The sequence below is a fragment of the Pelophylax lessonae genome (assembly GCF_965119305.1).
Source record: "Pelophylax lessonae genome assembly, chromosome: 9".
Lineage (NCBI taxonomy): Eukaryota > Metazoa > Chordata > Amphibia > Anura > Ranidae > Pelophylax > Pelophylax lessonae.
The window spans coordinates 270953252-270969199 of NC_138776.1; the positions used below are offsets into that span (position 1 = coordinate 270953252).

General features: G+C 46.0%; 2 protein-coding genes and 1 pseudogene across 3 annotated transcripts in view; 2 read left to right on the plus strand and 1 right to left on the minus strand.

Moving 5' to 3' along the window:
- Positions 1 to 15948, minus strand: part of LOC309564465 (uncharacterized protein) — a gene marked incomplete at both ends in the record, with an annotated part of 1172539 nt that overhangs the window by 71391 nt on the left and 1085200 nt on the right.
- Positions 1 to 15948, plus strand: part of LOC309564074 (uncharacterized protein) — a gene marked incomplete at both ends in the record, with an annotated part of 288253 nt that overhangs the window by 43588 nt on the left and 228717 nt on the right. The window contains 3 exons of the mRNA XM_082268699.1: positions 504 to 2464; positions 12197 to 12340; positions 14890 to 14896. Coding sequence (XP_082124825.1) covers positions 504 to 2464; positions 12197 to 12340; positions 14890 to 14896 — 2112 coding nt within the window. The remainder of the gene's footprint in view (positions 1 to 503; positions 2465 to 12196; positions 12341 to 14889; positions 14897 to 15948) is intronic.
- On the plus strand, positions 11934 to 13326 carry LOC309562874 (annotated as a pseudogene). The gene has a single exon. The product of its transcript is annotated as an uncharacterized misc_RNA (transcript).

A 15948-nucleotide genomic window follows, 5' to 3' on the forward strand; every position in this document is an offset into this window, starting at 1 on the left:
TACGTCAGGACAGTTAGGGAAGAGGCACCTGAGTTACATCATCAAACATTGTTGGTCGTCACAGTTACCAGTAGAGGTATAAAGAGAGGAGTAGAAGGACATGAAAGCATCCAGGATCTTGTGCGGGGGCGGCACTAATATGGTCGGTAGACCAGCAAATACTGGAAATAGAAGTGGGGGTGGAGTCAGCTCTGGCCAAATAAACAAATAAGTGCCCAGCCTTGTTACCATGTTCAAAAATGTTTTGGTTGGTATAAAGTATCTTCCTTTTAGTAAGCTCATACTCCCTACATTTCCATGACCAAGTCTCCCGATTATGCTGGGTGGGATCAGCTGCATAGTTACCCCCGCCTGAAGCATAGCTGTCTCCAACTCCTGAGTGCATAGCTGGGTGTTTTTACATAAAATACCAGTTATGGATATAAAGGTTCCTCAGAACCCATTTACTAGTTACCTTGAGGGGGGAATTGTAAGATCCTCAGAGACAAAGCTGCCTGATGTGGGCGGAGTCCTGGTTTAGGGGAACCAATCTGCTGATGTCTAGTAATAATCATTGTATTTCTATTTTAGTAGATGGACGGGAGATGAGGAAAACCTCAGAGGATTGTCTCACTTTGTCTCCAGACTGTAAAGTAGAAGATGAGGACATCACACAGTATAGTCCAGGAGAAAACCCGGCTACCTCAAATGTCCATCCGGCACCACACAGTGTAGATGGACCATCGTATTCCTCTTATCCTGAGGAACCTCAGACTGTGAGGGACTGTGCCGGACCATCGTATTCCTCTAATCCTGAGGAACCTCAGACTGTGAGGGACAGTGCCGGACCATCGTATTCCTCTTATCCTGAGGAACCTCAGACTGTGAGGGACGGTGCCGGACCATCGTATTCCTCTTATCCTGAGGAATCTCAGACTGTGAGTGACGTTACCGGACCATTGTATTCCTCTTATCCTGAGGAACCTCAGACTGTGAGGGACGGGGCCGTCCTTACAACAGATAAGACGTTTTCCTGTTCGGAGTGCGGGAAGTGTTTCCGTTTTAAATGTCGTCTTACTGCACATGAAAGATCTCACACAGGAGAGAAGCCAAATGATGAAAAGCCGTATTCCTGTCCTGAGTGCGGAAAATGTTTTTCACGGAAGTTCAATCTTTACACCCATCAGAGATCTCACACAGAAGAAAAGCCGTATTCTTGTTCTGAGTGCGGGAAATGTTTTTCGGGGAAGTTCGGTCTTATCAGACATCAGAGATTGCACACAGGAGAGAAGCCGTATTCCTGTCCTGATTGTGGGAAATGTTTTGAAATGAAATCAGAGCTTGTCACACATCAGAGGTCTCACACGGAGGAGAAGCAATTTTTCTGTTCTCAGTGTGGCAAATGTTTCTCATTGAAGTCCAGTCTTTATAGACATCAGAGATCACACACGGGTGAGAAGCCGTATTCCTGTTCTGAGTGCGGGAAATGTTTTTCACAGAGAACCCATCTTTCCGCACATCAGAGATCTCACACCGGCGAGAAGCCGTATTCCTGTCCTGAATGCGGGAAATGTTTTTCATTGAAGTCCAGTCTTTCTATACATCAGAGATCGCACACGGGTGAGAAACCGCACTTCTGTTCTGAATGCGGGAAATGTTTTGCAGCAAGTTCAACCCTTTCCAAACATCAGAAGTCTCACATGGAGGTGAAGCCATTTTCTTGTTCTGTGTGCGGGAAAAGTTTTTCATTGAACTCCTATCTTTTTCTACATCAGAGATTGCACACAGGGGAGAAACCATATTCCTGTTCAGAGTGCGGGAAATGTTTTGTAGTAAAATCACGCCTTGTCAAACATCAGAGGTCTCACATGGGGGTGAAGCCATTTTCCTGTTCTGTTTGTGGGAAATGTTTTGCAGTAAAATCAAACCTTGTGACACATCAGAGGTCTCACGCAGAGCAGAAACGATTTTCCTGTTCTGAGTGCGGGAAATGTTTTTCACAGAAGGTCCATCTTTTCAGACATCAGAGATCTCACACAGGTGAGAAACCGTATTCCTGTTCTGAGTGTGGGAAATGTTTTGCAATAAAATCAGACTTTGTCAAACATCAGATGTGTCACATGGGGGAGAAGCCATTTTCCTGTGCTGAGTGCGGGAAATGTTTTTCACAGAAAACCAGTCTTTTTAGACATCAGAGATTGCACACCGGGGAGAAGCCGTATTCCTGTCCTGAGTGCGGCAAATGCTTTTCACAGATTGCCCATCTCTACAGACATCAGAGATCCCACACGGGAGAGAAACCCTATTCCTGTTCTGATTGTGGGAAATTTTTTGTAGAGAAATCGCAACTTATCACACATCAGAGGTCTCACACGGGTGAGAAGCCGTTTTCCTGTCCTGAGTGTGGGAAATGTTTTTCACGGAGGTCCCATCTATATGCACATCAGAGATCTCACACGGGGGAGAAGCCGTATTCCTGTCCTGAGTGAGGGAATTGCTCCTCAACGAAGTCCTGCCTTCCTGTACATCAGGGGTCCCACACAACCCTGGAGGTGTATTAGTGCCTTGAGTGCGGGAAATGTCTTCTATTTGAATGTTGGTGGACATGTGGGGAAGAAGCACACCCTGATATACACCTCAGATATACTCCATGGCTGATCTTCATCATGTAAGAAACACTTCATAAGGAGATCAGAGATCACCAAAGACATGGATGAAGTGTTGTCCTCCCGTGTTGACCATTGATAGCAGGAGAAAAATAAAAATTGAGTCATTACCTTTCATTGGCTGAGTACTTTTTGTGCGGGAGAGACTTAGAGGTCTATTATAAAAAAGAAAACAAATAGTTGATGGAATGTGGCACAGGTTTGCCCGGCCGTGCCGAATATTGGCCATATTTTATATCACTCAGTGATTTTCTATGATCATCGCCTCCATCTAATGTCCATCATTCTGTTTCCCAATATTTTTACAGATGGAGGAATTTCATTATGGCCACTAGATGGAGCCGACAATCATAGGAAATCACTCATACAGCCAGTGATCACAGCTGGGCTAATGCTTGTCACACTCATCCAACAAATCTTCTGTACATTGACCCCTTGGTTTCCTCCATCAGGCATGGTTTCCTACAAATACCGGAGATATTCTACCCATGTACTTATGAGTACAGTAGACATCGAAGAACATAAACCAGCAATATTAAACCAACCACTGATTCAAAACCAAAATACTGAATTTGGACATTAGCGCAATCAACATTTCAGCAGACCGGGCTCCATTCACAGCTTCTCCCTAGCCCAGTGGTCAGGAATGATGGCACTGAACCCGGAAGTGACCTAATACACATCACTTCCGGGTTCATTCTAGCTAGGGGTGATCAGAGAGCGAATGTTCTCTGGTCTCTGCAAGTTGGGACTCAAAAGTTTGGAGGGTAGTTTAAGTGCTTGGAGGTAACTTGAATGTTTTCCACTTTTAACTTCATTACTTTAAAATAATGGACTAATAGCCTCCCATATGTTAGCATTCTGTTGTGACAGGTTCTCTTTAATGATGGCACTGAACCTGGAAGGGACTTAATACACATCACCTCCGGGTTCATTCTAGCTAGGGGTGATCAGTGAGCGGATGTTCTCTAGTCTCTCTCTCTCCTCTATCTCCTCTCCTCTATCTGAAAGCACCCACCATGCCAATGCTGGGGCTACAGGTGGAATATCGGAGCCCCGCAAACATGGTAGGGAGTCTAGGGAAGCCATATAATGTATAGCCCTGTATAGTGTACAACCCTGTGACGATAATGTAGGCGTCCGGGACATGGTGTTTATGCACATTAGGACTCAAAAAATTGGAGGGTAGTTTAAGTGCTAAGGGGTAACTTGAATGTTTTCCACGATTAACTTTATTGCTATAAAATAATGGACTAATAGCCCCCCCCCCCCATATGTTAGCATTTTGTTGTGACAGGTTCTCTTTAAGGAGGGTCTATTAGGTCCCTCATGTCTCTCCTGCCCTCCACGGAAGATAATGGAGAGCAGACTGGGCTTCATTCAGCTTCTACTGCAACAGCAGTCAGGAATGATGGCACTGAACCTGGAATTGACCTACTACACATCACTTCCGGGTTTCGTTCTAGTTAGGGGTGATCAGCGAGCGGATGTTCTCTGGTCTCTCTCTCTCTCCTCTACCTGAAATCACCCGCCATGCTGGGGCTGCAGGTGGAATATTGGAGCCTGGTAAACATGATGGGGAGTCTAGGAAAGCCATATAGTGTATAGCCCTGTATAGTGTACAACCCCGTGACGATAATGTAGGTGTCTGTGACATGGTGTTTATGCACGTTGGGACTCAAAAAATTGGAGGGTAATTTAAGTGTTTGGGGGTAACTTGAATGTTTTCCACCATTAACTTTATTGCTATAAAATAATGGACTAATAGCCCCCCCCCCCCCCGATATGTTAGCATTTTGTTGTGACAGGTTCTCTTTAATGAGGGTCTATTAGGTCCCTCATGTCTCTCCTGCCCTCCACTGAAGATAATGGAGAGCAGACTGGGCTCCATTCACAGCTTCTCTGGCCAAAGCGGTCAGGAATGATGGCACTGAACCCGGAAGTGACCTAATACACATTACTTCCGCTTTCATTCTAGCTAGGGGTGATCAGCAAGCGCATGTTCTGTGGTCTCTCTCTCACCTCTACCTCAAAGCACCCACCATTCCAATGCTGGGCCTGCAGGTGGAATATCGGAGCCCGGCAAACATGGTGGGGAGTCTAGGGAAGCCATTCAGTAGCTGTTTAGAGTGTACAACCCTGTGACGATGTCACTTATTCTTCACCGGAATGTTTCAGAAGGGTACTGCTGGTCTCTGTGACAAATGATTCCACCATTGTAAGTAGGTTTGCGGAAGGTTTCCCTGAGCCTCGTAATTTGGTGGTTTTTTTTTTTCCAATTTCCACCATTGGCTATGCCTGCAAAATATTTAATCCTCAATTTTGCCGATACTCTGATAGCAGATTGGTAATATCATAGATTGCCATAACCAGGAATGAGTTGAAGGATCCATATTGTGTCTAATTAGGAAGCAGATTTCTGGCCTCACTCACAGCTTTACTGTCAGAGCTAAGTGAAGTAGCACCCTTTAGTATGTGCTAGCAGTTAGTGTAGTGTGGGTTAGAAGTTAGAGTAGGTAAAAACATACTTTAACTCAGGGTTAAGCCTGAGCTATGGAAGCTGGGTCAGGGTTTACTAGAGATGAAGGCTAGGTGACTCAATCTGGCAGCTCTCTGGTTCCTTCCCCTGATCTAGAAGGTTGGAGAGTCTTCTAGAATCAGTGGGTGTAGGTTAATACGAGCTGCTTTGAATTTTTATGTAGCCTCAACCAATCCTCAGTGGCTGGCTGGAAAGGGGCTGAGACCAGTCCATAAATAGACATCAGGGGTGCCTCCTAGTGTGGGGGGAATGTCCTAGCTTGGGCCGGGGCTCAGGTGCTAGAAGGATCCTGCCATAAAACACGGTGGACGCTCTTCCTGGAGGCATGGGAGCAATTGAGGACAGCGTATGTAGATCAGCACTGCTGGGGACTTACAAGGGGGGAGACTGTCACATGTAGCCAGTTCTTCCTGAAGACAGCGGTAGGATCAAGTTTTCATCCTTACCCAGGAGATGTCCTAAGGAGTCGGTCGGGTGGACTGGTAAAAAGTCAGCCTGGAGGACTGGTGTGGAGAGTTAGCCTGGAGGGCTAGTAAAAGGGACAGCTGCAGCCTGATGGGTTGGCAGTGCTTGAAGAGGTGGTGCTGGGATCAGTGGCCACAGAGGAGGAGTACAAGCTGTTCCCTGTATAGTGCTACCCTCGTAGGGCCCGCTGGTGAATGTGGTGGTCTCCCAGAACAACAACTCCCAGGACCAGCTAGCACAAGTTTCAGTCTCAGCTGAATCTGGACGAATGCCCTTTCCAGGCAGGGACTTCAGGCCCCTATGGTGTAGCAACATTAGAATTCTTTGGTGCTTGCTGACTAATCTGTGGCTATTGCTCCCAGTACCACCTCTTCAGCCCTGCCAGCCCTCCTGGCTGCAGCTGCCACTTTTTCCTGCCTGTGCCACCACAGTCTTCCTAACTGGCTCTACATCTATCCCAGACTACTCCATCCCAGTCCTCTCAGGCATGCTTCCTTACTGTGTGTCACTCACCAGCTCTCTTGGCTGATCTTTTCCTCCTGGATACTTGCCTGGCAGTGTTCTCCCACTGTCCTTTCCTTGCTCCTGTGCCTCCTGGCGAGGACACCCCTGTGTGTCTTGAAGAGGGTCCTGTATGCACCCGAGCCCAGGCCTAAGTAACCCCCCCCCCCCTCCCCAGACTGGGGAGCTTCTTCAAAGGCCTAACACTCCCTCTCCAGCTTCAACTTCCACCCAAAATCTCCTCCCCCAGGTTGGGGATTGGTCAGGACCCTCAGAATACTTCAGCTAGCTCCTCCTGAACCCCTCCCAACTGCTTCCGGAATATTCTCCCAGTTTCCAGATAGAAGGGGGAGTTACCAGAGAAGCTGCTGGTGAGTCATCCAGCCTACCTAAGTCATTCATCCGACCCAGAAGAAAACACACAGACTTAGCTGCCAGCTAAGTGTACTTGATGGTACCAATAGCTGAACAACAACACATTGAGCTGTCATTAGCGATAAAAGGGAAGGGTTGGGTATAGTTTTTTTTAAATCTGGGCAGTGATATTACTGCAATCCCCACCCCTTTGCTTAAATAGTAGGAATTCTCAGTGATGTCAGCAGTTCTAGAAGGTGCAAGCAACCGCGGCTTTATTAGGAACCAGTGAAATTGGGAAGCTGTCATATATCGAAGTGGTAAAAATATTGCCTTGATGGTAGGGTTTCTGGTATCTCTAAATTATCCCAAAAACTCTTTCATTTTATCCTTCTGGGGGCTAAACTTACCATAGCCAGGGCGTGGAAGAAACCGCGCGTTTCGGTTAGAGAGGCCAAACTGAAAATATCCTGGATCATGTCCCAAGACAAACTTTCTAGCATTCTTTCTGACCGAGTGGCCCAGTTTGAATCCACTTGGGAGCCATGGGCTAAATATGTTCACATTGATCTCTGATGCTAGCTATTTCGCGTCTGACCTAGGACCCTCTATCTTTTTTCTTCCTTTCCCTCCTCTTCCTTCCCTTCTTTTTCTACTCCTTCTCTATATTTTGCTATGGTACCAGCCTTGGACTCTGGACAGGGGCTCCACCACTGGCTTCCCGCTCAGGGAGCGAATGTGTCGCCACCTCTTAGGGGTTTGTCCTCTGTTGCGGGTGGTCGGCTGGGGGGGGTTCTGTCTGGACGGGTCTACTTCCCCTTCCCCTCAACTTGGCTTACATCCTCACTGTTTGCGGCGAGCTGCCGCTTCTAGAGTTCCCCGTCCCCTTTACTCCCTATTTGGCGTATGTTGGTACTCGCAAGGACAGATCTTGTTCTTTTTCACTGATGATCTTCATGGCAGACTATGTAGTTTAAATGTTATCTGCTCCTGTTTTACCAGACTGTACTTTTGCACTGTTGCGGATGTCCTTTTGTTACTGTATTTCTTTATTTTTGAAAACTCAATAAAAACTATTGAAAGTAAATATTGCCTTGATGTATGATGCACGGCTCCTGCCAAACATGGGGGAGGGGGGGGGACGCTGCCCCAAAGTTTGAACGATCAGATCATCCCTACTCTTCACCAACTAGACTGAGCATCAAGCTGCCATTTATCAGTGATAGGAATACTTTCGTCTCAGCCGAATAACTTTTCAGTTTCACCAGAACTTGGAGTATTCAATATATATAATAGTTATCAGTATAGTGGTCCCTCAAATTGGTGACCAATGGGAGAGGGACCCTGTAACGGAGCTCCAATACCCGGCCTAGGTATCTCCGCTGTATAATCCTTGAAGCTGAGGAAGTACTAAAATATCCAAGGCAAAATCCCCCCAGTAACTGGACGACACACAGTTCTGGGAGTCAAACTAGAATGATTTGTTTATTGAAAAAACAAGAGATCTACACTCTGCGAAAACCCCTCCCTCTTTGAGCCATTCCACACACAAACACACATCCCATAAAAGGCTTACAAGGCTTACAGGAACAATAGGACAATGGAATGCAGGTATCCACAATAACAAACCCCACCCCACTGGCATGGGTCTATGAAACACTTCTACCATTTTCTAGCCATCTGCAATACATCCCCACACATCTCCTGAGGGACACTGCTCAGAAATATGATACTCCCAACTGAAAGATTTCTCACTCTCTCAACACAAACCACACTCTCAGTGTCCATTCCGCTACAGACCCCTTTATATTAGTGGTCAGAGTATTGGCCCCTACAATGGTGACCAATGGGAGAAGGACCCCCTTATATCAGTGGTCAGTGTAGTGGTCCCTTACATTGGTGACCAGTGGCAGAAGGACCCCATTATATCATTATCAGTGGGAAGACTGCCCCCCTTACAGATCATTGATGCCAGGTGTCACTGAGAGACAGAATTTGTTCATTGCTCATGGAACCCCTAGAACCCTTTGGAGGAACCCTGGCTGAGAAAGGCTGGACTAGGCAGTAATAGATTTCTCTCCCCCTTGGTGGGAGTGGAGATGACCCATCTATAAGGATATACAGTATATACACACACAGCACAAGGCCGTGTTCCCACTACGAGACGTTTCTCGGGCTGCAGTTCCTCTGAGCTCCACAAGGTGATGATCTCACTTCTACCCAGACAGGAAGTCTCTATGGAAGACAGGAAGTGATGTCAGGTATAAATGGGAAGTTCCGGGTGAAAGGTTAGTCGGGAGGAAGTGGTGAGGAGACGTTACTGGAAGAGGAGGTAATAAGATCTTATTTTCTATTTACACCAAGTAACCCCCCCCCCCCCCACATCGTCATGTCCGTCCTCTTCCTCCATAGTCATTGTGACCTTTTTTATCTCCAGCAGATGATGATACACACATATATAGTGTGGAAACCTAGATTAACCCCTTGGGGGTCAGAACATTCCTCCACTTACGGGGCTGGAACATTCTCTTAATTTTGGAGATGTCACCTTTCCCACCACTCACCTTCTCACCTCATCAGTCTATACTAACTGATTATACAATATTATGGGATGGGGGTGGATTTATAATGCACATGTTTGTATTTTATAAGCGTTACGTGGAAGAGGCAAAATACCTTTTTCTCTTATCTGTGAAGGTTCAACACAAGGGATGTGTCTGGATGGTGACTGTATCCTTGTGTGTGTCAGGTTCCTATAAGGTGTCAGGATGTCACTGTCTATTTCTCCATGGAGGAGTGGGAGTATTTAGAAGGACACAAGGATCTCTACAAGGACGTCATGATGGAGAATCAGCCGCCCCTCACATCACCGGGTAAGAGGAGACTTTATTGTAAAGGAGAGAGCAGTACGGAGGGTCCACCTAGATCCCCCATCATCTGATAAACACATAGAAACAATGTATTCAGTCAGTGTGTGTGTTTCCTACAGAAGGATCCAGTAATGGGAACCCACCAGAGAGATGTCCCCGTCCTCTGTATTCCCGGGATTCCACACAGGAAGGTCACACCATCCCTCACCATCATCAGGTAGATGAGGAACAATTATTGGTGGTTAGAATTGTTATGCAAGCATGTTTGTTACAATGAATGTTTAAATTATATCTTTCAGAATAAAAACCCCAAGGATAATATTGTTGTAAAAGAAGAGTATAAAGAGGAGGATGAGGAGTATGGAGTGATGAAGGAGTTTCCAGAAGAACACAAGGATATGATGGAGTCACGTGATACCAGGAACCCACCAGAGAGATGTCCCCGTCCTCTGTATTCCCGGGATTCCACACAGGAAGGTCACACCATCCCCCACCATCATCAGGTAGATGAGGAACAATCACTGATAGTATCATTAGGATCTGTACATTATCTGCATTGTTACCATTGATGTCATTTTTATTATATATTCAGAGTGGAAACCTGAGAGATTCTAAAGTTGAGGTTAAAAAAGAGATAAAAGAGGAGGATGATGAGGATGGGGTGATGGAGGAGTCGGAGTTTCCAAAAGGACACAAAGATCTGTACCAGAATATCATTTTGGAGTCATCCAGCTACAAGAACCCACCAGAGAGATGTCCCCATCCTCTGTATTCCGGGGATTCCACACAGGAAGGTCACACCATTCCTCAATGTTACAAGGTTGGTGGGGCGGAGCTCATGAAGACGATGTGTGGATTTTTTCTATAAAGTCACAATAATAAAGCTTATATCTTCCAGATTATATTCTCTCTCATTTTCTTGGTTTAGAGTGGAGATCCAATCGATATAGAATTTGAGGTTAAAGCAGAAGAAGAAGAGACGTATGTGAGGGGTGATCAGCAGTCTATGGAGGAGGATGGAATAACGGGGACATTTATAGAGGAGGACACTCCTACAGAGATCAGCACAGGTAGGTCATTAACACTAAATCCATTCCTCCACCCATACTGCTCACTGGTTGCTCCAGAGTAGGGCGGGGACTGGGTGATATCAGCCTGTAATCTCCTGGTCACTTTCCTGAGCTGTGTTCCCCATCCTGTATTCCTGTATTTCTCTCGGATAATCTTCCTTCTCTGTGCTGCAGACACAATTTATGACTCTACACTGGATTTATGGAGATTCTGGGGTTCAGCTAGAAGCAAAATGTTGATTTTTACCATAGGTGTTGCTCGAGTTAGGCACCTGGGGTATGTACCTTGGGTCTTCTGCCCCATGCTCGGGTCTAGCAAGATCTCTGACAGAAGAATTCTCCCGGGGTTACTTGCTCTGTTATTTGCTGGCTGTGCCGGGTGGAGGGATATGTCTGTATAGTCTCACACCCAAGTCACTGAGTGCAGTCTCAGGAGATGGGAGGCAGCGGTGTGGGACCTCTGCAACTGATTACTGAACACATAGTCCTGACCCCTGTACTATCTACTCTGTTGTACATTACATACACCTGACCCCTGCACTATATACTCTATGTTGTACATTACATACACCTGACCCCTGCACTATATACTCTATGTTGTACATTACATACTCCTGACCCCTGCATTATATACTCTATTGAAGAGACAAGAACTCACTGCTCAAGGTGGTGTAATTGCCTGATAACTCACACCGGTGCATGCCCCGGCTCGCCTCTGTGAAAACTTGATAAAGGAAAAGGAATTGGCAGCACTCCAGGTTGAGTATATAGTGCCGGGGTCGGGAATATGTAATGTACAACATAGAGTATATAGTGCAGGGGTCAGGAGTATGTAATGTACAACATAGAGTATATAGTGCAGGGGTCAGGAATATGTAATGTACAACATAGAGTATATAGTGCAGGGGTCAGGAATATGTAATGTACAACATAGAGTATATAAAGGAAAAGGAATTGACAGCACCAATATGGCCGGTAGACTGGCAAATATGGGAGATAGAAGTGGGGGTGGAGTCAGGTCTGGCCAAATCAGCAAGTAAGTGCCCAGCCTTGTTACCATGTTCAAAAATGTTTTTGTTGGTCTAAAGTATCTTCCTTTTAGTAAGGTCTAGGAGCCGAAGCTCATACTCCCTACATTTCCATAACCAAGTCTCCTGATTATGCTGGGTGGGATCAGCTGCATAGTTGCCCCTTGCCTGAAGCATAGCTGTCTCCAACTCCTGAGTGCATAGCTGGGTGTTTTTACCTAAAATACCAGTAATGGACATAAAGGTTCCTCAGAACCCATTTACTAGTTACCTTGAGGGGGGAATTGTAAGATCCTCAGAGACAAAGCTGTCTGATGTGGGCGGAGTCCTGGTTTAGGGGAATCAATTTGCTGATGTCTAGTAATAATCTTTGTATTTCTATTTTAGTAGATGGACGGGAGATGAGGAAAACCTCAGAGGATTGTCTATCTTTGTCTCCAGACTGTAAAGTAGAAGATGAGGACATCACACAGTATAGTCCAGGAGAAAACCCGGCTACCTCAAATGTCCATCCGGCACCACACAGTATAGATGGACCATCGTATTCCTCTTATCCTGAGGAACCTCAGACTGTGAGGGACAGTGCCGGACCATTGTATTCCTCTTATCCTGAGGAACCTCAGACTGTGAGGGACGGTGCCGTCCTTCCAACAGATAAGAAGTTTTCCTGTACTGAGTGCGGGAAGAGTTTCTATTTTAAATTCAATCTTGATGAACATAAAAGAGCTCACACAGTTGAGAAGCCGCATTCCTGTCCTGAGTGTGGAAAATCTTTTTTAAAGAAAGCTCATCTTTCCATACATCAGAGATCTCACACAGTAGAAAAGCTGTATTCTTGTTCTGAGTGCGGGAAATGTTTTTCAGGGAAGTCGGGTCTTACCAGCCATCAGAGATCTCACACGGGAGAAAAGCCGTATTCCTGTCCTGAGTGTGGGAAATGTTTTGCGCGAAAATTACAACTTGTCACACATCAAATGTCTCACACAGGAGAGAAGCCGTATACCTGTTCTGAGTGCGGGAAATGTTTTTCATCTAAGTCCTGTCTCTTTATGCATCAGAAATTGCACACGGGTGAGAAACCGCATTCCTGTTCTGAATGCGGGAAATGTTTTTTAAAGAAAGCCCATCTTTCTCTACATCAGAGATCTCACACAGAAGAAAAGCCGTATTCTTGTTCTGAGTGCGGGAAATGTTTTTCAGGGAAGCTTGATCTTAACAGCCATGAGAGATCTCATGCAGGAGAGAAGCCATTTTCCTGTCTTGTGTGCGGGAAAGGTTTTTCTAGGAAGACCAGTCTTTCTATACATCAGAGATTGCACACGGGTGAGAAACCATATTCTTGTTCTGAGTGCGGGAAATGTTTTGCCATAAAATCGGACCTTGTCAAACATCAGAGGTCTCACACGGGGGAGAAGCCTTTTTCATGTTCTGTGTGCGGGAAATGTTTTTCACAGAAGTCCTATCTTTTTAGACATCAGAGATTACACACGGGGGGAGAAGCCGTATTCCCATCCTCAGTGCAGGAAATGTTTTTCACAGATAGCCCATCTTTACAGACATCAGAGATTCCCCACGGCGGGAAACCGTATTCCTGTCCTGAGTGCGGGAAATGTTTTGTAGAAAAATCACAACTTGTCGCACATCAGAGGTCTCACGCGGTTGAGAAGCCGTATTCCTGTCCTGAATGCGGGAAATATTTTTCACGGAAGTCCCATCTTTCCAGACATCAGAGATTGCATTTGGGGAAGAAGCCACTTTCCTGTCCTGAATGAGGGAATTGTTAGTCCTTGAAGTCCTGTCTTCCTGTACATCAGGGGTCCCACACAACCCTGGAGGTGTATTAGTGCCTTGAGTGCGGGAAATGTCTTCTATATGAATGTTGGTGGACATGTGGGGAAGAAGCATACCCTGATATACACCTCAGATATACTCCATGGCTGATCTTCATCATGTAAGAAACACTTCATAAGGAGATCAGAGATCACCAAAGACATGGATGAAGTGTTGTCCCGTGTTGGCCATTGATAACAGGAGAAAAATAAAAATGGAGTCCTTACCTTTCATTGGCTAAGTATATTTTGTGTGGGAGAGACTTAGAGGTCTAGTATGAAAATGAAAACAAATAGTTGATGGAATGTGGCAGAGGTTTGCCCGGCCGTGCCGAATATTGGCCATATTTTATATATGATTTTTCTATTATCATCGCCTCCATCTAGTGTCCATAATTCTGTATCCCAATATTTTTACATATGGAGGAATTTCAGGAAAAATACTTCATTATGGCCACCAGATGGAGCCGACAATCATAGGAAATCACTCTGTCAGTTACAATATGGCCAGAATTGATCCCAGCTGGGCTAATGCTTGTCACACACTCATCCAACAAATCTTCTGTACATTGACCCCTTGGTTTCCTCCATCAGGCATGGTTCCCTACAAATACCGGAGATATTCTACCCATGTACTTATGAGTACAATAGACATCGAAGAACATAAACCAACAATATTACACCAACCACTGATTCAAAACCAAAATACTGAATTTGGACATTAGCGCAATCAACATTTTGCATGTAGGTGTCCGGGACATGGCGTTTATGGACGTTGGGACTCAAAAATGTGGAGGGTAGTTTAAGTGCTTGGGGGTAACTTGAATGTTTTCCACTTAACTTATAGCCCCCCCATATGTTAGCATTCTGTTGTGACAGGTTCTCTCTAATTTGAGTCTATTAGGTCCCTCATGTCTCTCCTGCCCTCCCCTGAAGATAATGGAGAACAGACTGGGCTCCATTCACAGCTTCTCCGGCCACAGCAGTCAGGAATGATCGAACCAAACCTGGAAGTTACGTAATACACATCACTTCCGGGTTCATTCTAGCTAGAGGTAATCAGCGAGCGAATGTTCTCTGGTCTCCTCTCTCTCTCTCTCTTCTACTTGACAGCATCCACCATGCCAATTCTGGGCCTGCAGGTGGGATATCGGAGCCTGGAAAACACGGTGGGGGGTCTAGGGAAGCCATCCAGTGGCTGTATAGAATTTACAACCCTGTGACGATGTCTGAGAGCGCACTTATTGTTCATCAGAATGTTCCGGATGGGTACTGCTGGTCTCTGTGACAAATTATTCCTCTATTGTAAGTATGTTGGGGAAGGTATCCTGAGCATCGTAATTTGGTGTTTGGTAATTTCCACCATTGTCCATGTCTGTAAAATATCTAATCCTCAGGTTTGCCGATATTCTAAAACCGGACTGGTAATATCATAGATTTCCATAACCAGGAATGAGATGAGGAAGGATCCAAATGTCCAATCATGATCAGATTTCTGGCCTCACTCCTACCTACTTACTAATTACGGGCCTCATTTACTGTCAGATCTCTGATACCGGACTGGTAATATCATATTTTCCATAACCAGGAATGAGGTGAGGAAGGATCCATATCCTGTCCATTCATGCAGATTTCTGGCCTCACTCACAGCTTTACTGACAGATCTAAGTGTAGTAGCACCCTTTAGTATGTGCTAGCAGTTAGTATAGTGTGGGTTAGAAGTTAGAGTAGGTAAAAACATAGTTTAGCTCAGGGCTAAGCCTAAGGTATGGAAGCTGGGTCAGGGTTTACTAGAGTTCAGGGCTGGGTGACTTATCCTGGTGCCTCCCCTGATCTAGAAGGTTGAAGAATTTTCTAGAATTAGTGGGTGGAGGTTAGGAGGAGCTGCCTTAAATATTTATTGAGCCTTAGCCAATCCCCAGATGTTGGCTGGAAGGGTGCTGAGACCACTTCATATATAGACATGGCCCATGCCAGCAGGGGCAATCGGGTGGAAGATGTAGACAGCGCTGAGGAGGCTGTCAGTGGCACTCAGGTGTGCCCCCTAGTCTGGTCTGGGGGGGGGGGGGTGTCCTGCCATGGGCTGTGGGGCTCAGGTGCTGGAAGGATCCCGCCATACTGCACAGAGGGGAAGCCCTTTCTGGAGGCACAGGAGCAATAGAGGGCAGCGTAAGTAGATCAGCACTGCTGGGGACTAACAAAGGGGGGGGGGAATGCTACATGTAGCCAGTCTCCCTGAAGACAACGGTGGGCTTAAATCTTACCTGGGAGATCTGAGAGTCACCCGGGTGGGCTGGGGAAGATTCAGTCTGAAGGACTGGTGTGAAGAGTTAGCCTGGAGGGTTAGTGAAAGTGGTAGCTGCAGCCAGGTGGGTTGGCAGTGGCTGACAAGGTGTTGCTTTGATCAGTAGCTACAGAGCAGTACAAGCTGTTCCTTGTATTTTTGCTACACCACAAGGGACTACGCATACCTGCCTGTGAAGGGCTATTGCTTCAATCTGGGAGACTGTCAGAACATCCTACAGTGATTCATCAGCTGGTGCAAGCAAGTATGTGCAGGAGACAAGTGAAGGAGACTGTATATGTGGGAACTTCCCTTCAAGATACTGGCTTCCCTCAGGGATCACCTCATACAATATGATTGCCC